Below are 23,649 nucleotides of genomic sequence, written 5' to 3' on the forward strand. Positions count from 1 at the left end.
GGAGTGCAGGATGTCATTGTTGGAAGCAGATACAGTAAAATGTGATGTCCTGGGCATATAGCTAGGCTCACTGACATAATGGACTGCAGTTGTTGCCGAGTGATACCCACGGGAACTGAAACAACCACTCGGCCAACCTCCTAAGAGATGGGAAGATTTTGTTGTGAAAAGGCATGGCTGCACATGGAAAAGGAAGGCCAGGATAAGAGAAGAATGGAAGACATGTTGTGATCAGTGCAATCTATATGAGGGCTGAAGGACCAATTGAGCAAGGTGATCAAGATAACCATCTGGTCCTGGTGACTTATTACTGTTTAGTTTATCAGTTTGTTCCAAAACCTCTGTGACTGACACCTCAGTCTGGGACAGTTTCTCACATTTGTCACTGTAAGAGGAGCGGACTCACCCCTGCGGCGCCTCCTACTGGTCGTCCAGGGAATTAGCTCACCAGCCTCTGGAGTGCCCTCAGCAGGACGGTGATCCGCCTTGTCCTCTGCTGGCGCCCGTGTCCCTCCCAGGACCCAGTGCCCCTGTTACTGGGATGCTGCCCCTGGCAGTACCCCACAGATCTGGGTCTCCCCTCCCTGGGGAACCCCCACCCACTATCCCTCACCACTATCCCCACCTAGTGCTGAGGCTGAGGGCAGCCTCAGCACTAGGCCACTGCCAGTCACCAACTAGCCCCCGCTCCCTGGGGCAGACTGCAGTATAGGCCACTCATCACTGGCAAGGGGGGGTTGGACCTGCTGCCTTGGCCTAGCCCTGGGCTGCCCTCTGCAATCCCCAGTATCCCTTGGCCTAATACTAGGCCGCAGCCTGGGGCTTTCCAGTGTCCGTTTGGGGCGTGGCCCCAGCTGCAGCCACTTCCCCCTATCAGCTCAGCCTTCACGCTGCCTGCTCTCTGGGCTATCTCAGGCCCATCCAGGCAGGAGCAGGTGTCCACCCTGCTACAGTCACCTAAAAAGAATGGCTCAGGTGTGCGAATCTTTCTCACATCTTCTGCAGTGAAGACCAATGTAAAGAATTCATGTCACCTCACCACAACCACCTTCTCCCCCTTGAGTGCTCCTTTAGCACCTTGATTGTCCGGGGGCTCCACTGATAGTTTGGCAGATTTCCTTCTTTTGATGTATAGGCTGACCATGTAAAGTTTTTGATCAAAATAAGTTTGTTTTTCTACCTGCCCAAGCAAAAATTGGGATTTTGCCTAGCCCTTTGTATTGAGTGCTTTTCAAGGGATCCAGTCATGCACAATGAGCTTCTTCCTAATCTACCTATCCACCTTGCACCAATAATAGTAATATCTGAGAGTCTTCTTCAAATGGGCTGCCAGAAGGAAAAATGCATTGTGGGAATTCATCTCAAAGCTAAAATGCTGTGCCTCACCTAGTTCTACATTAAAATGGGGGCCTGTTGACTGTGCTGGCCCTGGTGCACTGGGAAAGCCCTGAGCTTAAATATACCCTACTATATATCAGCTACTACCTACCTATTCTGATTATGGGTACCCTATGAATTTTAGGTGGGAGCTGGTAGCAGTGCTATTTTGAAGGTTACCCAACACTTCTCATTATAAGACCCTATTTTCAGTTGCTTTTAACTTTGCTGAAATTTTCTATGCCTTAGGCTGAATTATTTTAGAAAATTTCAGCCAGAATGGTTGATCCATTTCTGAAAACAAGGCTAAGGGAAAATATGTTTTGCTCATGTTAAAAAATTCTGGAAACCTTTTATTTAAGAAGCTGTAATGCTTCCACTGGAGAAGGGATTTGAAATCTGACAGGAAGGTGGCCTTTATGTAAGGGATGCCTTTTGTCATCCCCATGAATGTTTGATAAATTTGGCTAAGTTAAAACCCTTTGAGAAATTAAAGTTTGCACATGCTCAGTACACACTTGCTAGAGCGTTGCAGCAAAACTCCCCAAAGATTCCATCCACACGGATCATGGTCCAGCCCAGAGTTGAACAGGACTTTCTCTACAGTTAGAATTCTGAGCTGCTGTGTGGGCCATGCTGGGTCCAGACTCCAGAACTGAGAACAGGGCGTCTGAATGTCCTGTGCTCTCAATACTCACTTCCCACACTGAGCCTAGGCAGCATCAAGGAGGAAGCTGCCTGGTTACAATGCAATGGATATAAAAGATGGACCTTGGGATGGGTGAGGAAGGAGTAGATTTGGACAAGGAGCCTTGCTTAGGGTGAGAAACTGCATCTGGAGGCTGGCAGAGGTGGGAGGGAAACTGAGAGTGGGACTAGAAACAGGGATGAGACAGGGACTGGGAGCTGGGGTGGGAGACAGACTGCCTGAGCCGAAACTGGGAGCTGATGGGGAGCTTGGGAATGGGAGATGGCGGGAGGACCGGAATTCTCTGGGCAAGAAGATGAGCTGGGAGGACTGGGAGTTAGTGACTGGGATCGGATGAGGAGCTGGATAGAGAGACTAGGACTGGCTGGACAAAGAGATTAACACAAGGAGCCACATGGGGACACTGAGTTTGAACAAAGAGCCTTGGAAGGGAGGCTGGGACTGGTCAGCAAAGAGACTGGATATAAGGAGCCGGAGGCGTTGGAGGGGAGACCTGGGAGTGGAAGTCTGGAGGGGTGAGACTAGGACTTGCTGGGCAAACTGATATTGCTGAACACTAACATGAGAAGTTCACAGAAGTGGGAGGGGGGAGAGAGAGGGACAGTGTGTGACAGGGAGTGTGTTTGTGTGTGAGAGAGGGACAGAGTGTGTGTTGGGGGAGAGTGTGTCGGCACGCTGTCTCTTTAAGTTCAGACAGCAGAGGGAAGCAAACAATCCTGAGGAAGAAGTTGGTGCACAGATAGCTAGTGTTCCCCTGTTCCCCGCCCCAGCTCAGCGGAGATAGGTACACTGGCAAGGGGAGGGGGAAACCATGACATCAGCCTCCACCTCCCTTCCTCGCTCTGCACAGCACAGCACAAGTCTCTTTTCACCGCCTCAACAGCGGCCCACCCTGCCTGCCTGCCTACCGCTGTGGTTCTAGTGCCAGGGAGAGCAGGATTCTGCATTATGTTTTGATAATCATCCATGATTCCCTCCGAGTTCTCCCATAGCCCCCTCTCCAGAGGTAAAAGTAAGCCGGTACACTCCGGTATGGCGTACCGGCAAGAGCTGGTGCGCCGTACCGGGGCGGCCCGGCTTCCCCAGGTGGCAATTTAAAGGGCCTGGGGCTCCCAGCAGCTGCTGGAGCCCCAGGCCCTATAAATTGCCGACAGAGCCCCTCTGCTGGAGCCCTGGGATAGTGGCAACGGGGCTCCGGGGGTTATTTAAAGGGCCGGGGTGGTAGAAGCAGGGGAGTCCTGGGCATTTTAAAGAGCCCCTGGAGCCCTGGAGTAATGGTGGGGCTCCGGGGGCTATTTAAAGGGCCCGGGGCTCCCGCTGCCTCTATGGCCCCAGCCCTTTAAATAGCCACCGGAGCCCCATCACCGCTCCGGCAGGCTCCGGCGGCTATTTAAAGGGCCTGGGGCCGTAGAGGCAAGGGAGCCCAGGGCCCTTTAAATAGCCCCCAGAGCCCTGCTGTCAGAGCTCTGGGGTAGCAGCGGCAGCCGGGGGTTCTGGCAGCGGTTTAAAGGGCCCGGGGCAGTAGCGGGGGCTGAGCCCTGGGCCCTTTAAACTGCTGCCGGTGCCCCTGGCTGCCGCTGCTACCCCAGCGGGGGAGTGGGAGGGCACTTACCAGTACAGGGCGGGCCGGGGCTGGCTTTGACCCTCCATCCCCGCCCCTTTCACCCGAGACCTCGCCCCTTCCGGGGGCCAGAGCCGGCCCCAACCCAGCCCTGTACCAGTAAGTCCCTATTTCTACTTTCACCCCTGCTCCCCTCCCCACAGACCAAGGAGATCCTCCCCTCCCCTGTAGTTCAGGCAGGAGTGCGTTTGCTGCTGGGAGCAGGCATGCTCATCTGGGCAGTAGCTATGTGAGCTCTCCACGCTGAGCAGTTTCAGTGCTTCCTGGGACTTTGAATGGGGAGGGGTGCATGCCTCTGTACAGGGCTGGATTTATACCTTACCCGCCCCTAGTCACAGCATCTTCAGCATCCCATCCAGTGGTGAGCTGGAGCCAGTTCACACTGGTTCACGCGAACCAGTTGTTAAATTTAGAAGCCAGTTTAGAACCGGTTGTTAAAGGGCTGGGCAAACTCCGGGCTGTGGGCCACATCCAGCCCACGGGACCATCCTGTCCGGCCCGCCTGAGCTCACAGCTGGGGAGGCTCCCCCGGTCCCTCCCCTGCCTTCCCCCCCTCGCAGAGCCCAGCGCCAGCACTCTGGACTGTTCCTGGGCAGCTCTGCAGCTCCTGCCATCTGAAGAAGTGAGGTTCTTACCCACGAAAGCTTATGCTCCCAATACTTCTGTTAGTCTTAAAGGTGCCACAGGACCCTCTGTTGCTTTTTACAGATTCAGACTAACACGGCTACCCCTCTGATACATGGTAAGGGGTTGGGGCTGCGAGCTGCAGCGGGCCACGTGGCATCCATACACGCTGCCCTGAGCAGCATGGTAAGGGGGCCGGGCCGGGGCTGAGAGGAGGGGTTGGATAAGGGGCAAGGAGCGGTTGGAGGGGGCGGAGGTTCTGGGGGGGGCAGTCGGGACGCGGAAGGGGGGGGGGGTTGGTAGGCATAGGAGTTCCGGGGGTCTGTCGGGATGGTGGTGGATGGGGTCAGGCAGAGGTGAAAGTAAGCCGGTACACCCTGGTACGGCGTACTGGCACCAGCCGGTGCGCCGTACTGGGGTAGCCCACCTTCCCCAGGTGGCAATTTAAAGGGCCTGGGGCTCCCAGCAGCGGCTGCGGGACTCCGGGGGCTATTTAAAGGGCCGGGGCTCCCGCTGCCTCTATGGCCCCGGCCCTTTAAATAGCCGCCGGAGCCCCGCTTCCGGAGCCCTGGGGTAGCAGCAGCAGCTGGGGGCTCTGGCAGCAGTTTAAAGGGCCCGGGGCGGTAGCAGCGACCGAGCCCTGGGCCCTTTAAGCTGCTGCCGGAGCCCCCGGCTGCCGCTGCTACCCCAGCAGGGGAGAGGGAGGGCACTTACCGGTACAGGGCGGGCCGGGGCTGGCTCTGACCCCCCCAATCCCTGCCCCTTCCGCCCGAGGCCCCGCCCCTTCCGGGGGCCAGAGCTGGCCCCAACCCAGCCCCATACCCCATATTTCTACTTTCACTACTGGGGTCGGGGCAGTCAGGGGACAGGGAGCGGGGCAAGTTGGGTAGGGGGTGGGCCCTGGGGGGCAGTTAGGGTGGGGGGGTCTCAGGCCTATACTCCCCGGGCGGCGCTTAATAACCAGTTCCCTACCGGGTCGGCGGTGGCACTTCGGCGGCGGGTCGTTCACTCGCTCCGGGTCTTCGGCGGCACTGAAGGACCCGCCGCCAAAGTTCCGCCGAAACCCGGAGTGAGTGAGGACCCGCTGCCAAAGTGCCGCTGAAGACCCGGTAGGGAACCAGTTGTTAACACTCTGGCAGCTCATCACTGGTCCCAGCCCGTCCCCGCTTACAGCTGACCATTGTGTTGCACACAGTTTTAGAGAGATAAGGCACCCCTAGAACGTAAGCACCCCTAGACACATGCCTACTGTGCCTAATTGGAAATTTGGCCCTGCCTGTGTAGTGAGATGCAGGGCAGTGGACAGGGCCGTAGCAACAAAGAACGTGGCCCCCTCTGAACGGTGGCCCCCTCCGAACATATGTCCGGGCGGGGCCCCTTACAATGCAGAAACTGGAATGGGTATTTATTTTGCCACTTTTAGGGGCCCCCTTCCTTGCGCGGGGCCCCTTACAATGCAGAAACTGGAATGCGGTATTTATTTTGCCACTTTTAGGGGCCCCCTTCCTTGCGGGGCCCCCTCCGGTCGGAGGGTACGGAGGGCGCTCGCTACGCCTCTGGCAGTGGATCAAAACAGCGAGCACAGCGGTCACGGAGGGCATTGTGGGATACCTCCTGGAGGCCAGTTATGATGACGTAACGAATGCAGTGTCTACACTGATGCTTTGTTGATCTAACTTTGCCACAAAAATCTCTACGCCTGTCATCGAGGTGGTTTTATTTTGTTGGCAAAGCAGGAGAATTTTGTCGGCGGGAGGAGCACTGTAGTGTGTACACTTCCACTGTTTTGTTGACAAATCTGCCTTTTGCCAACAAAACTGTGTAGCGTAGAAACGGTCTAAATGTACAGTAGCATTTTAAAATCTTTTTAAAGGAGGGGGACTTGATTGGATAGGACTTTCCAATACTAATTTGTAGAGTTGGGAAATGTCAACAAGTAGTTTATCCATGACTTTAGCCTCTTTCTGTTAAAGGACATCACAAGCAGATTGATCTCCTCACATTACTTTAAATAATAGACATTACTTGATATTTTTAAACAATGGATTGATCAAGCAACCCTGCAGTCTTCAAATGTCCACTATTAGAACAGTGGTGTCTACTTGTGATTAGCTAGAAGTCATATGGTGTCACTGTTCTGATTGGATGAGTGCACACGCATTTCTGCTGCTAATACACAAAGTGCAGAGAGGAAAACAAAACAGATCATGGAATCATTGTCCTCTTTGTGTTCATCAACCTCCCTCTTATGTCATTCACATGTACTTTGTTAGCTCTTCAGGGCAAGAGGCCATGTCTTTGTTTGGGATGTAATTAGCAGGTTTGCTTTTTGGTGACTCAAAATAATAATCAATAATAATATACAACCTTGAAACTTTATTTCCATGACGATACAGGCAGTAAAAAAAAAATTGTGTAAATGGTGAAGGAAAGCTCATATAAATAGGAATGACAGAAAAGAATTATCTTCAGAAATTGGAGCTGAATATTCATGCAATATTCTGCAGCGTTTTTCAAGCTTGAATAACTCCTGATTTTTATATAAATATCAAGGTGGTTACGTTGTTGCTAGATGAATGAAACATCTGTTGCTAGTGATGTCTATTAGAGAGCTGTCTGCTTTTGAATATGAGGTTGTGCTCATGATCTCTCCTTCTCTCACTTACTGATTAGCTTTGGGTTAAGAAAATATTTTTTGTAGTAAAAAGTGTATTAGTCCATGGAGGTATAGTCTATAGCTATGTATCATGTACAAAGGAAAACAATACATCTTAATACAACCTGAAGACCCAAGAAGCTGGAACAGAATCAACAATAGTGAATTCTAACTGGGATATTCTCAGAAATGATTAAAGTTAAACTAGCTTGAATCTTTCATTTCATTAGGAATTGTTACTTTAAGTGAAAGTTGAGAGATTCTGAATCTTTTAAAGCAGCCAAAGAAAACGATGAATTATGTCTCATATAGCATATTTTCTTTTTCTTTTTTGCATGTTGGGTTATCATGTTGATAAAAAGGACCAAGAGAATGATTAAAGGATTGGGAGCAACTTCTGTTGATGAAAGAGACAAGCTTTCAAGCTACACAGAGCTCTTCTTCAGGTCTGGGAAAGGTACTCAGAGTGTTAGAACTAAATACAAGGCGGAACAAATTTTTTAGCAGTAGTAGTTAACACATATTCTAAGGGACCATTCAAGGTGAAGTGACCCATTAACACCCCTGCAGTCATAGTACAAAAAGGTGAAGGGGGGCAGGGTTAGGGGATTACAGATTGTTGTAGTAAACCATAAATCCAGTGTCTTTATTAAGAACATGATTTTTAGTTTCTAGAAAAGTTATGCATTTAAGATCCCAGACTTGTCTTTTGAAGGCATTGTCCACATTTCCTTTGAGGACAAAGACTGAGATGTCAGATATGGAGTTTCAGAGTTATCATTTTGTGAAAATTGTTCATCCATGGGTGATACATTGTTTTTATCTTTTATCATTTTTCTGTGTGAGTTCATCCGAGAGTGTAGTGATTGTCTGGTTTCACCCACATAGTTGTTATTTGGGAATTTAGGGCACTGGATGAGGTATACCACATGGTGTGATAGGCATGTATAGGACTCATGGATCTTGAAAGATGTGTTGTGGGTTTTTTTTATCATTGTAGCAGTGGAGATATGTCTGTTGTTCTGGCAGAGTCTGGTGACACTTTGAGTTGGTGTGTCCTGGTCTGTGGAAAGCTTGCTTCTGATAATGAGTTTGGCTAAGTTGGGTGGTTGTTTGAAGGTCAGAAGAGGGGGTTTGGAAAATATTTCTTTCTGCATGTGGTTCCCCCATTGAATATGGGTTGTAATTGTTTAATGATACCCCATATGGGTTCCAGTGTGGGGTGGAAGGTGACAGCTATGGGTGTTTAGTTGGAGGGAACCTGAAGCAGGTTCTCTCTGGGTATTTGGGTGGGCCATTCCATGATGCAATCTACGTCTCTGCTAGAGCATCCTTGTTTGGTGAAGGCGGTTTTAAGTGTGTGAAGGTGTGTTTCCTGGACTTTCTCCTTGGAGCATATTCTGTGGTATCTGAGGGCCTGGATGTAGATAACAGATTTCTTGGTGTGTTTGGGGTGGTTACTCAAACTGTGGAGGTAGGTGTGGTGACCTGGGTTTCTTGTATATAGTTGTCTGTAGGGTTCCATTGTTGAAGCTGACTGTGGTATACAGGAAGCTGATGCTGGTATGCAAGTGGTCTAGAGAGAGTTTGATGGATGGTTGCTGGTTGTTGAAGTTGTGGTGGAAATCTATGAGGAAGTTTAGGTTGTTTGTCCAAAGGATAAAAATGTCATTGATGTATCACAGCTATATCACTGGTTTCATGGAGCTTTTGTCCAGAAATTCTTCTTTAAGGTGACTCCTGAAGAGGCTGGCATGTTGGGGAGCCATGGCCACAGAATATGATTTTTACAATTTTTGTTATTCAAAATTATTTGGTGAAAGTTTTGCAGCAAATGAAAATAATAATGAGACTGTGGAACTCATACCCAGAGCATATTAACATGTCCACAGATTACACTGTCTTCGGTTCAATATATAAAATAATCTTCTTAGACCTAGCTTTCCTACAATAAGCAAACACACAAACAACATGTTCTTCCTCTTGGTAGTTGAAGGTGCTGCGATATTATGCTGATGAACACAGAATAGAGAGAGATTCATAGTTATGATACAACTTAAATATTGACAAAGCCTTTAGGATTTGAGGTATCTTTGAACCTTATAATTGCAGGTGCATAAACTTTTTAAAACTAGGGCCATGGTATTACACCTCTACCTCGATATAACGCTGTCCTCTGGAGCCAAAAAATCTTACCGTGTTATAGGTGAAACCGTGTTGAACTTGCTTTGATTCACCAGAGTGCGCAGCCCCGCCCCTCCTCCCCCCCCCCGGAGCACTGCTTTACCGCGTTATATCCGAATTCGTGTTATATCGGGTGGCGTTATATCGAGGTAGCGGTGTATTTTCTTCTTTCACATAAATTGATTTTTATTGGAATATGTAACTGCAAACATAACTGGAATATTTCCAAATACAATATTTGCTTTTCATATAAAATGACCCTGGTTCAACAAACAGAAGCAAATATGCACATCATGTTCCTCTTAAAAGGTATCAGGAAAGATTATATATAGCTCTTCTAGATGAAATCAAGAAAAAGTCAAACTACAGTAACTAAGCATCCAAAAAGCTGCTATCTTAATGGGTACTTAGTGTAGTTTGTTACCCAATGCACATAATTGAGCTCCCATGAGTTACTAATAGCTCAAAAAAGATAAAAAGTTCATTGTTTATTACTTGCATAGTATATAAGCTATTCTTGAGGCAAATAGTTATGAATAATAGCTTCTGCAATTACACTATTCAAGATGACAATTATAAGAGCTATCAATGCTTGTTCTTCAGCGTGTTGATCACCAGCTGGAGACAGAAAGAAATTTTACTCCCTGCATATGATATATTCTGTGTATTCTGGGGATTTTATGCCTCCCACTAAAGCACCTGATATTTATCAGGGTCAAAGACAGAATAATGAATTAGATAGACCACTGATTGATTTTGCTGTGGTCATTTGTATTCTGTTCAAGACTACTTGTAAGATAGGCAACAGTCTCAAAAGTGTGTTTGTCACAGGTGTACCCTTTCTACAAGGTGGTGTTGACAGCAAAAAGGGCCGGGTTCAAATACTTAGGTGTTGCTCCTAAAATATACAAAACATTGCCAGCTTGAGGTGCCCCACCCCCAGTCCTCAACAAGTATGGGGAAAACTAATTTTTCTTTGAGCAGTGTCCTTATGGGTGCTCTACTTTAGGTGCACTTGTGTCCCTGAGTGTAGGATCAGAGATCTTCGATAGCAGTGCCTGTTGGAGTGATGGAAAATCCTCCCCATCTCGCGCTGTGACCAGCAACTATATAGCACTGTTTGGTCCAACCGCCCTCAGTTCCTTCTCAACCGCCCTTCGCAAGGGACAGAATCTCTAGCAAAACCCTTCATAGGAAAGTCTTTACTGCCTTTAGTAGTGTTAGTGTTTCTGTTAAAAGTTTATACTTGATACTCATTTCCATTTCTTAGTTTTTCCCTCCTGAAAAAAAATTCTTTCCTCCCTGTTACTCCTTAGGTTAGAATAGTATTTTTTTCTATGTTCTTCCCTACAGGGAAGTTCCCCCTTACATGGGGCTATGCCAAGATTCCCTGGGTTTAATAGGTGCCTCACCTGCCATGAGACCATCCCTGTAAGCGACAGGCAATCATGGCACATTTGTTGCTTAGGAGAGGGGCAAATACCACAGAAGTACACGGATTGCCTCAACTTAAAGGCATGGACCTGAAAGAACCATAACCTGAAGCTAAAAATTTTAATGATGAACAGTGCATTGTGGCCAGACTCAGACCCTGGCCCCAATACCTGTCCTGTGCAACAGTCGCCACCGGCACCGTCAACTGCCGCCCCGCACTTGCCGCGCGCTGTAAAGAGAAAGGCCACGGACTCTCACAAAGATGGCAAGAAATGAACCCTGAGCTCACCTATCAAGGAGCCATCACAAAAAAGAGTCCCCTACAAGGTCAGTAGCCTCAACATCTTCCACAGAGAGACTTAGCTCCAGTGACCACCCAGAGACCTCCAGTACCGGCACTACTGATAAGTCCAAGGACCCTAAGAGGACAGGACCATGCAAGATGGTACCGTCACATGATACCAGCGAAGAGAGGTCCAAAGCCGCACAGTTGGCACCGGCTGCTCCAACTAAACCTATGGCATCAAGTGCTTCAACACCAATGAAGCCTTCGGAGCCACCTACTGGTTAATTGGGAGAATGCAGACTGAGCTTGTCACTGCCGGCACAAGCAACGTCTGCACCGATGCCCAGACCTTCCACAGCACTGATGCAAGCACAACCCATGGTATTTATGATGTTGATGCCAATACTAAAAGAATTCAGGTTCCTGAGAGACCTGACCATCTCTGAAATCCCAGACTCACTGCTCCTCCGCACCGAGCTTCCAGTGGTACATATCTCTCTCCTGGAGATGCAACTGATGCGGCACTGATTTCCATCACCATCTAGAACCAGCCCCCCTTTTCCAGCAAGGAGGAAGAGGAAGATGAAGAGGTTTACTCAATTGCACCATGTACCCCCCCCCATACCAGGGGGGCTGTACAATGTGAACCTTACACGTGCCCTCGGTATCAGGAGACCAGAACTGACACAGGATCTTGGTACAGGCACCTGTGGAAGCCACGCCATATGCCTATCCCTCCACACTGGGACCCTTGGGTTGTGTACAGGCAACACTTTGCTAAACCACCCATTAATCAAAGGGACCAACACAGCACTCTCCATCCTCATCAATATCCAGGCCTCTCAAACCTGAGGTAGAAACTTTATAGAGGACCACAATTAAGAACTGGAGAAAGAGGTTACACCACCTGCCAACATCTCATCCTCACCAGATGAAGCAATCATGCCATCACCTCCAACATCTGCTGATGATTTTGAACATTTTCAAGAACTGTTTCATAGAACAGCAGACACTCTTCAAATCCCACTGGAGGAAGTGCGAGAATTACAACATAAGCTGCTGGACATATTAACAGACCTCCATATCAGCTGAAATCGCACTTCTGGTCAATGAGGCTTTATTGGGCGCAGCCAATGTGATCTGGCAGACTCCAGCATCAATACTTCCTATGTGTAAGCAAGCAGACTTCTTATTCTCACACCCTACTCTGAATTTGCTCATGGTGAATGTGGTAAATGAGAAGGGAAGACAACATCACTCCAGGACAACCCCTTTTGATAAGGACTGGAAGAGGCTAGACCTCTTCAGACATAAGGCATACGCGTCAGCTATGCTCAGTTTAGAATTGCCAACTACAAGGTGCCTCTGTCAACATACAATCATGTAAACTACTTCAAATTAAATGAATTTCTTCAACACATCCCAGAGGACAAGAAAGATCAGTTCCAGGTAGGGCCAGCTCCAGGCACCAGCTCAGCAAGCAGGTGCTTGGGGCGGCCAAGGAGAAGGGGCGGCACGTCGGGCTCTTCGGCAGCGGGTCCCTCGGTCCCTCTCGGAGGGAAGGACCTGCCGCCGAAGTGCCACCGAAGAAGAAAGCGGCGTGGTGGAGCTGCCGCCGATCGCGTTTTTTTTGTTTTTGTTTTTTTTCCCGCCGCTTGGGGCGGCAAAAAACCTGGAGCCGGTCCTGGTTCCAGGCACTGGTAACTGAAGGACAATTACTGGCACGTACAGCACTGCAAGCCTCCTTAGATGGTGCTGACACAGTGGCCCAGGCCATAGCAACATCAGTGGTCATGAGACAGGTTTCGTGGCTACATCTCTCAAGATTCCCAAAGGAAGTCCAGCCACATGGAAGATCCCCATTTGGAGGCTCAAATTTTTTCGCCGAGTGTACTGATGAGTTCCTCCATTCACGTAAGGATTCAAGAATGACATTATGATCACTGGGCATCTATACACCATCAGTGAAGAGAAGACAGGGTAGATACCAACTTACCCTGAGATCTCGACCCCATCTTTCTTCCTGCAATGACACTTTGACCTGCAACACAGGCATCAGAGGCCCCCTCCCAACCATAGAGAGACCTCAACACAGTTGTCTACACCTCACCCATCTACCTCAAAACCATAGTTTTTAAAATTTGGTTGAGGCCCTGAGACTTCTCCCCCGCACCATGTGCTGCAACCGTTGGAAATATTCCATCGGTTTGGTGACTGTTTGACCCCATTCTACCCAACATGGCGGAAGATCGCCTCCAAGAAATGGGTATTGGAGATCATCAGCAACAAGAATTTGATCCCATTCCTCTCCCTCCTGTCTACCTATCCCCCTTCTCCATCCCTCTTCAGACACCCTTCTCACGAGCACCTTCTGCAAGAAGAAATAAATCACCTCCTACAATTGGGTGCCAGAGAACCAGTCCCATTTTGACACAGAGGGAAAGGATTTGATTCCAAATACTTCATAATCCAAAGAAAAATGGCAGATGGAGATCAATTTTAGATTGAGAAACCTCAACAAATTTGTCAATATACATTAGTTCAAAATGGTCACGTTATTGACAATAATCCCAGCACTGGAACGGGACTGGTTCTTGGCCCTTGACCTCCAAGTTATATATTTCCACATCATCATACACCCTTCTCACAGGAGATTCCTCGGATTTGTCCTAGGGTCGGAACATTGTCAGTACAAGGTGCTACCACTCTGGCCTTTCCACAGCACCCAGAGTATTCTCCAAAGTCATAGCAGTGGTGGCAGCGCACCTCCACAAACAGGGAATTATACTATTCCCATAGCTAGACAATTGTCTAATGAAAGCTCCTTCTTGAGCCGACACGCTCCCAGCCATATGAAGGATGATGGACCTTTTCTCAAAACTAGGCCTAGAAATAAACATGCTAAAATTGACATTGACACCAGTACAACAACTGGAATTTATTAGGGCTCAACTCGACGCAGTAGAGGCCAAATCCTTCCTACCAACCCACAGATTTGCCATGATAGTCAGTCTAATTACCATTGTACAAACCAGTCCACAGGTCTTGGCCAGAACGTGTTTACAATTGCTCAGTCAGATGGCAGTGGCAACATTCTTGGTAAAACATGCCAGATTACATATGAACTGCCACCAGCGCTGACTCTGAACATTTTACGTACCACACAGACACAGTCTCAACAAATCTCTCTCGATATCATACAAGTACTGTAGTGCAATATCTTTATCGTGAAAGTGCAATTTACAAATGTAGATTTTTGTTACATAACTGCACTCAAAAACAAAACAATGTAAAACTTAAGAGCCTACAAATCTACTCAGTCCTACTTCTTGTTCAGCCAATGGCTAAGACAAACGAGTTCGTTTACATATATGGGAGATAATGCTGCCCACTTCTTATTTACAATGTCACCTGAAAGTGAGAACAGGCATTCGTATGGCACTTTTATAGCCGGCGTTGCAAGGTATTTACATGCCAGACATGCTAAACATTCATATGCCCCTTCATGCTACGGCCACCATTCCAGAGGTATGCTTCCATGCTGATGATGCTCTTTAAAAAAATAATGCATTAATTAAATTTGTGACTGAACTCCTTTAGGGAGAATTGTATGTCTCCTGCTCTGTGTTTTACCCACATTCTGCCATATATTTCATGTTATAGCAGTCTCAGATGATGACCCAGTACATGTTCGTTTTAAGAACACTTTCACTGCAGATTTGACAAAATGTAAAGAAGGTACCAATGTGAAATTTCTAAAGATAGCTACAGCACTCGATCCAAGGTTTAAGAATCTGAAGTGCCTTCCAAAATCTGAGAGGGATGAGGTGTGGCTCATGCTGTCAGAAGTCTTAAAAGAGCAATAGTCTGATGCAGAAACTACAGAACCCAAGCCACCAAAAAAGAAAATCAACCTTCTGCTGGTGGCATCTGACTCATATGATGAAAATGAACATGCGTTGGTCTGCACTGCTTTGGATCGTTATCGAGCAGAACCCATCACGAGCATAGACGCATGTCCTCTGGAATGGTGGTTGAAGCATGAAGGGACATATGAATCTTTAGCGCATCTGGCACGTAAATATCTTGTGATGCCGGCTACAACAGTGCCATGTGAATGCCTGTTCTCGTTTTCAGGTGACTTTGTAAACAAGAAGTGGGCAGCATCCCTGTATAAAACACCCATCCCTGTGTTATCTTTGGCAGTAGTCCTCCACTTCAGTTTCTCCATCTGCCAATGTGAACTTCCAATGAACCAACCCACCATTTTTCCTCCATTCTCAGTTTGGTTTCAGTGGTTAGTGGAGTCTGAGAGTACACCTAAGTCCATATCCAAACTGTTGGGGGAGGTGGGAGGAGGTTGCTGTCTGGCTTCTGTGAAGAGACACCTTGCCTCAACCTCTGTGTTATCACCTCTTATTTCACCACTGTCTCTAGCTATGCTGCTGTCTGTCTCTCAGTGCACTGCCATCTCTACACTTGTGTGGTCTAGTTTTGAGGCTCCACCATCTAACCAAGCTACAGTTAATACAACTCTAGAAGGGCTAGATAGGGGGAACCTTGCTGGCACCATCTCTCACCACAATGCCAAGTCTGGTTCCTCAGAATCCACCACCTAACCAAGCTATAGACATTTCAGCTCTAAAGGTGCCTGGTTGGACAAGTCCTTACCAGTTTCACTCATCTCTATCACTGCATTGTGGAGATGCACATCATAGTGGTAGAGGTAGGTAGTGTGGGTGTACATATGCATGCAACACCTTTCTTACCCTTTTCTTTCTAAGCACCAGTACCCAGCATTGTAAGACTGAGATTTTGGTTAGGGTGGCTACTCACTCAGGGCATATTAAATACAGTTCTGTTGCCCTTGTGTCACACAGGAAGCAACCCCATGCTCCCTAAACCTCTGACTGTCAGCAGCTGGGACTGGACGACAGGATGGATCACTTGTTATTTGCCCTGTTCTGTTTATTCCCTCTGAAGCGTCTGGCCCTGGTGATTGTCAGAAGACAGGATCCTGAGCTAGATGGACTATTGATCTGGCCCAGTATAGCCATTCTTATGTTCCTTTGTTCTTATAATAACATTTCATTACCCCTGTACCCAAAACTGAAATTAATTTTAAATAAAATAACCAAAGTGTTCACACTGTGATGATGGGTAATAAACATGCAGATAAGGGCTGTCTCATTCTGTATCTTCCTCTGGCTCACCTATAATTGGTGGCAGAGAGCTTCCCTCTAAAGCTGCAGACCACAGGTTTACACAGGGAGTGTACAGAATGGAAAAAGTCACTATGCTATGCAGTTGTAATGACTGCTGATTGACCTACTTCCTCTACCTTATAGTGTCTGTCTTTAATATAAGCTACACAGGAGGTAGATATGGACTATCAGGTTCTGTCATACAGAGATTTTGTGGGGAGGTTGATGGCAGCCAGTTCACCCCACTCATCCAGCAGGGTACTGAACAAATTGCCAAGGCCAGTGGGGGCCTGTTTCATCTCCAACAAAAGTCAACTCCCAGTCATTCTGAGAAACCCTTCTCCTTTCCTTCACCCCCACAGGCTCTCTAGCCTATCAGGTAGGGAAAAGAGATCTTTCCTTATTCCCTCCACTATAAGAGAGACACTTTGCTCCCCATCAGGAAGGTGAGAGGCCTTTATTATTGAAATAATTTGTTTGGAAAAAAAAAAGTACAGTGCAAATAAGAACAAGATTTCAGTTCTTTTTCCTGTTTACAACCCTAAGGGAATAAATTAGTTAAGAAACTACCAGAGCCATTATATTATTCATTTTCTTTAAAACAGACTATTTTTTAAAGGACACAGGCAGGAAGAGTTGTGTTCAGTATAATCCAGTGTAACTACGGCTGAGGGCCTAACATTGGGTCTGTTATCATCAAGCAGAACTAGCTAATAATGCAAGGGTGTAAAAGACAGTGCACTAGGGTATGATCTTGAAAGGTACTGATGCTCTCACATGACCTGGTTCTAACTAGGTAATCACAGAAAGAAGCAAAATACATACATATCGTATTGCAATGGGTTTTGATTTGGATTTTTAATGAGTAAATGGAAATCATTGCTTGAAACCAAACCTAATTATTGTTTCTGATCTTCTTGTTTAATTTTGTAAATAATGCCAAATATCCAAAAGTGGGAAAAATCCTGATCTCTTTTACAAACAGAACCCCATTAATTCCACGTAGCTGAGACAAGGAAGCAATCATTCAGTTAACATGGTCCCTTTCTGCCACCTTGTGGCACAACTGTGTTTGCAAAGGTACTGTTGCTGCTACTCTGAAACCTGTTATATAATATGTTCGGTGTATGTTAGACTTTAACTTTATTACTTTTAGCTATTTCTGAGTATTTTCGGCAGATTAATTTCAAGTATTTTCCAGACAAGGTTAGTGGTCGTAGCTCTCAAATGTTAGGCTACTTACAGCATGCATATAAATGTACTGAGTGAAATCCTGAAATCCTGGCCCCATTTAAGTCAATGGCAAAACTTAAATGGGTTAGGATTTCACCAACTGTGTTTAGAATGTTTTGGTTTATATCAAGTAAAAATAAAGATTATAAAAATGCATTTTCAAATATGAATATTTGTATCAGAACAATTATGGTCTCACTGAAAACTACACCTTAGAAATGTAAATTGCAGTGTTTGTGCCTAAAGCACCATATAGTATGATCTTGAGTTCTTTCTGCACTGTCATAGAGGATACTCTGTTGGTTTTGAAACAACTACCCACTGTTTCAAGTCTGCATAAAGAAATAGGAACCTATCATCTTTTATAGAATTCCTCACATCACTATCTCAGAATGTTTTATAAGTTCAAAGGTGGTTTTTTTAATAAAATAAAGAAACTTTTTAAGAATATGCTACAGCCAGATTTCCTCTACTTGCTTTCAGATTGGAATCACCAACTCGGTCTTTGAGCATGGATGCACCAAAAGGGATTAATATTAAAGCGCAAGCTGGCAATATTGAAGCTCTCTCTCAGATGGATATCAAATTGCATAGCAGTGATGGAGTGGTGAGTATGATAAATGATATTTTTATTATTGTGGTTTATATTGATGCTGTTTGATATTGCCATCAATGTCATTAAGTCATTTTAAAGTGACTGTATTATAATTGTTCAGGTTTTAGCAAATATGCTGATAGTTCCAGATAATGATGCCATAATAATACATTTGTTTACAGGGCAAGGATTAAATAATAATGTAAAATTAGATGGTGTTGAAAGAGTTTAAAAAATGCTAAGAAGTCACTTCTATCCTAGCACAGTATTATTTTATTTATTTATTTATTTATTTATTTATTTTAAGTGAGTGCTCTGCTTTGTTCCATTCAGTTTCTGTAGTTCTGGAATATGAGAGGTAGAGTGATAACCTAATACATAATGAAATGCAAGAGGACAGATGTCCAGCTCTGGCTCCCGTTGAAGTCAGTTGACTTTAGCCATTGATTTCAGTGGAAGCAAGAAAAGACTCTAGGAGAAAAATCTTAAAGGAATTAAGTGCCTAAGACAAGTCAGTCCTTTCTAGTGAAAGACTAAAGGGGTGGTGGTGTCCACCTTTATACTCAGGCCTGGTCCACACTAACCCCCCACTTCGGACTAAGGTACGCAAATTCAGCTACGTTAATAACGTAGCTGAATTCGAAGTACCTTAGTCCGAACTTACCGCGGGTCCAGACGTGGCAGGCAGGCTCCCCCGTCGATGCCACGTACTCCTCTTGCCGAGCTGGAGTACCGGCGTCGACGGCAAGCACTTCCGGGATCGATCCCAGAAAATCGATTGCCTGCCGCCGAACCAGGAAGTAAGTGTAGACGTACCCTCAGTAGCCCACTGGTGGGGGCACTCACATGGGAGGTGGGAAAACCTAGGTGTGATTCCCTGTTTTCCAGCTTGAACACAGGTCTCCTATCTCTTAGGTGGATGCCTTAACCACCAGACTGTCAGGTGTGGGATTTTTGCAATCTCTCCTGTTGAACCAGATCCTCTATGTATAAATTACAGTGCTTAATTTGTAATGAAAGAGGTGCCCGGGCTCAAGGAATAAGGTGCTAGGGCTAAAGCAATTTTTTTTACTTTAATAAACTGATGCAGCAAGCCCAGAGGTGCCGGAGTGATGAACTGCCAAGCCTAGAGGTGCCCCAGCCACAAATTAAGCACTGATAAAATACATATTCGTTGGAGCAGGGACTGGACCACTGGTCTCCTAGGTGAGAGCCCTTAGCATTCATTCTCACGCTTTCTCTCTCTGCCCCAATGAGTATTAAAGTATTTGTACATAGTGGAACAATTTCTACAGCCCAGAATATCCTACAGTCTGGTGATTAGGGTCCTCATTTATGATATGGGAGACCTATGTTGTAGTCCAGGGGCAGGCAAACTTTTTGGCCTGAGGGCTGCATCGGGTTTCGTAAGTTGTATGGAGGGCCGGTTAGGGGAGGGGGTTGTGGCCCGGCCCCCATCTCCTAAATGCCTCTCCCCGCCCCCGGGACTCCTGCCCCATCCAACCACTCCTGTTCCCTGACGGCCCCCCGGGAACCCTGCCCCATTCACACCACCCCGCTCCCTGGCCCCTGACCGGCCCCGGACCTCTGCCGCCCCATCCAACCTCTCCTCTCATTCCTGACCACCACCCCAAACTCCCCTGCCCTCTATCCAACCCCCCTGCTCCCTGCCCCCTTACCGTGCTGCCTGGAGCACCGGTGGCTGGCGGCACTACAGCTGCACCGTCCAGCTGGAGCCAGGCCACGCCACCACCGCCGCCGCCACCACACAGCTCAGAGCACCGGGTCAGGCCAGGCTCTGCAGCTGCGCTGCCCCAGGAGCTCACAGCCCCGCCGCCCAGAGCATTGCGCCGGCAGTGGAGCGAGCAAGCTGAGGCTGCGGGGGAGGGAGGACAGCAGGAGAAAGGCCAGGGGTAGCCTCCCGGGCCAGGAGCTAAGGGGCCGGGCAGGACAGTCCCATGGGCTGGATGTGGCCCGCGGGCTGTAATTTGCCCACCTCTGTTCTAGTCCCTGCTTCAAATGAGGCAGAGCAAGGATTTGAAAACAGTCTCCATATCTCAGGTGACCACCTGGCTGTTGGGTATTCAGGAACACACATATGCCTTAGCCTGAAAAATTCCTGATCTTGGTATCCCCAGTGTATTTTATGCAGGCCTGATCTGGTAGGTGTGCTACCCGATTGAGCCCCACAGGCAAGACAGGCCAGGGAACGCCTAGTTTGAGTATCCCGCTGGAACTTAAGCAAAAGCTAGGGCACTGAGCAGCTTGGTGGTGTTAGGACTTAGGTGGTTTTGCGCATGCCCACTGGCGAAAACGTAGGCACCTGGGGAACAGGCTTCAGAGGCAGCTGAGTGGGTGTTTAGAGGATCTCAGTGTTTCCTAAATACACCTCTACCCCGATATAACGCGACCCGATATAACACGAATTCTGATATAACACAGTAAAGCAGCGCTCCCGGGGGGGGGCGGGGCTGCGAACTCCGGCAGATCAAAGCAAGTTCGATATAACGCCGTTTCACCTATAACACGGTAAGATTTTTTGGCTCCCGAGGACAGCGTTATATCGGGGTAGAGGTGTATTGGATTTAGGTTCCTAAAGTGGCAGGTAGATGCCTAAGTCCCTTTGTGGATCTTGCCCCCTAAGAGCCTAAATCCTACTGACTTTCAATGAGATCTAAAGGACAGATTTTTGAAGGTATTTAGGTGCCTACAGATAGGCACTTTTGTGAGATTTTTCCAAAGCACTTAGGCTTGGATTCACTAAGGTATTTAGGTGTTGTGATGTTGAGTGTCACTCCACCTAACTTTTAGGCATTTAGAAAATCACAGGAACAGCACTGTGATCCACAAAATCTGTGTTAGGTGCCTAGGCTCCATCTATCATGAATGAGGAGAGACAGGCATCTTAGACTGTAACTCACAAAAGCCAGTATCCTAATCCTATGTCTACATAGAATCATAGAATATCAGGGTTGGAAGGGACCTCAGGAGGTCATCTAGAGTCCAACCCCCTGCTCAAAGCAGGACCAATCCCCAGACAGACTTTTGCCCCCGATCCCTAAATGGCCCCCTCAAGAATTGAATTCACAACTCTGGGTTTAGCAGGCTAACGCTCAAACCACTGAGCTATCCCTCCCCCACTAGAGAGCTTACAGCGGCACAGCTGTACCAATGCAGTTGCACCACTGTAAGATCTCTCGTGTAGCCGCTCTATGCTGACAGGAGAGAGCTCTCCCATCAACATAATTAAACCACCCCCAACGAGCAGCAGTAGCCATGTCGGTGGGAGAAGCTCTCCCACTGACACAGCTCTGTGCACACTACCACCTATGCTGGTGAAATTTATGTCGCTCAGGGGTGTGTGTGCTTTTTTCACACCCGAGTGACAAAAAATTTACCAACATAAATGGTAGTGTATACATGGCCTAAGTGGGGAGTTGCCTAAACTAGCCAATGGGAGATGCTGACAAGAGGGGTGTGTGCTAAGCCCTGCCCCTCCTGGAGATAAACACCTCACTGTAGCCTGGACTTAGGCATCTAGCCCTGATAGTGAGTCTCAGTTGTGAACCCTCTGTTCAAGTTAGGCACCTAAGGCATTTTTGTGCTGACAAAGAGAAGGTGCTGCCTCATAACTTTTAGCCCCAGTGGTTAGGGTACTCACATGAGATGCAGGAGTCTCCCAGTTCAAGTCCCCCTCCACATGAGAAGGAGAAGGGATTTCAATGCAAATCTGCCAACTTCCACATGAGAACCCAAACCACAGAGCTATGGGATAGCCTGACCAGGGCCCTCCCTCAATCTCTCCTGTTGAAGCTGCTGCACTGTGGAGAACTAAAGAGTTCTTCTTCAAGTAGCATCTCTATGGGTGCTCCACTCTAGATGTGCTTGCAGCCCATGCACCTCAGATCAGAGATTTTAGGTAGCTGTGTCTGTTCAGCCCACGCATATGCCCACTGCAGCCTCATGCCTGGTACCATGCCTTCTCAACCGCCTTGACCTGAGACGGAGCCTCAGCAGCGTCCAAGTTGAACTTACCTCGACTGTATTTGTATCTCATTCTTACTAGTTAGTTAGTGTTAGTTCTTAGAATTTCCTTCATGTTAGTTAGCTGTAATAATTTTTATAGCTTTTTAAAAAAACGTCTAAAAGATTTTACTTATACTTTTAGGATAAGGACTGTTGTCCTTTCACCTATTTTTTGCTTTTTGTTTTTTGTTTCTCCTCTCAGGAGAACCTCAGCCCTGGGAGGGTATGCCTGGTTCTCCTGGGCTTAAATGCTGCTTTTCGTGCTGAGAGGCTATCCTGGTCAGAGACAGACACTCCTTGTGTGTCTGCTGCCTTGGGGAGTCACATGTTCCCTCAAAGCGTAATTTGTGTCTGCCAGAAAGAACTAGGAACTTAAACTACGTCTCCTCATAATGGAAAGCTCACTCTGACCAGCTTCTGACCCCAGCCAGGGGGACCTCCTCCCCCATACAATGGTCTCTGGACAGGTCAACCACTTCAACTTCCTCAGCACAGCAATGCCCTACAGCACTGAAGAGGAAATCTCTGGACTCCTGTTAAAAAGACCCTAGAAAGTGGACTTTAAGTCCTCTGGGTAGAGAATCTACCTCAAAGAGACAGTCTCCAATTCAGACAACTGCTTTGGTACCTACCAGTTTCCCACAAGACTGTAGGTTCTTTAGGTACTGTGACCACCAGCAGGCCTAAGAATCCTAAGGGTTCCAGCTCTGGAAGATTGGTATCATCGGGTGATTGGAACAGCAGAGAGAAGAAGACCAGCTCTTCTGAACTGGTACTGACAGAGCCTACTAGGACCTTGGTACCCAGCACTTCAGCTTCGCAAAGGACCAGGCCAACACCTACTGGCCATGCATCAGAGCGCATGAGATTTTCAGTACCATCAGTGCCTTCTGCCACAGTTACCTCTGCCCAACTTACTTCATCAGTACCATCCACTGTTACAGTACCGCAAGAGTTTTGATTTCTTCAGACTTGGCAGTAACAGAAACACCTGAATGTCCCTAGTTTGGCACTGACCCATTCTCGGTATTGAGAACCTCTCGGCCTTATCTCTATGTGTGCTCCACCTCTACGAAGTGACAAGGAGGCGGAAGATGATGGGGATTTTTCATCAGTCTCCCACATTACTGTCCAAGGCTCTCCTTTCCATTATCAAGGAACCTTCTATCCTGAGACCTCTAAAAAGTCAGACTATCTTTGTGAGAGACACACTCCACCCGCAGGTATGGATACCCTTGGTTGCCTCCTCCCATGTCTTATGTACCGCCTCAGTGGCCGTACTGGGACCCTTGGATGACTTACCACCAACAATTCTCCAGGTCTCCTAATGCTTCTTGCTGGGAGAAGAACAGACAATCCCCACCAGCCTTTCTCTGTAGGGTTCCTGATCCACAAGAGACCTTTGAGGAGCAGGAAGTGAGATTGGACAAAGAAATCTCTACAACCTGCAACTCTCTACCCCTACAAGTAATATCTCTTCCTCTTCTCAGATAAAATTTTCTTGCCTCCTCCACTGTCCTTGGTCAATGATTTTAAACAGTTCCAAGACCTCATTAAAAGGACAGGTGACTCCTTGCAAATTCCACTGGAAGAGGTTAGGAGTCCTAGAATAAATTACTTGACATTCTGTACACTTCTTTATCTGCCTGAATCATGCTATATGTTAATGAGGCCTTGTTAGACCCTGCAAAAATAATTTG

At 47.3% G+C, this 23,649-nt stretch overlaps 1 protein-coding gene across 1 annotated transcript in view; it reads left to right on the top strand.

The window, feature by feature from the left end:
* The window catches only part of LOC113406800 (gamma-sarcoglycan-like), a 117,663-nt gene extending 99,674 nt beyond the window's left edge, over positions 1-17,989 (top strand). The window contains exon 6 of the mRNA XM_026653544.1: positions 17,812-17,989. Coding sequence (XP_026509329.1) covers positions 17,812-17,989 — 178 coding nt within the window. The remainder of the gene's footprint in view (positions 1-17,811) is intronic.
* The last annotated feature ends 5,660 nt before the right edge of the window (positions 17,990-23,649 follow it).

Source organism: Terrapene carolina, unplaced genomic scaffold (assembly GCF_002925995.2).
Source record: "Terrapene carolina triunguis isolate 2854851 unplaced genomic scaffold, T_m_triunguis-2.0 Scaffold141, whole genome shotgun sequence".
Lineage (NCBI taxonomy): Eukaryota > Metazoa > Chordata > Testudines > Emydidae > Terrapene > Terrapene triunguis.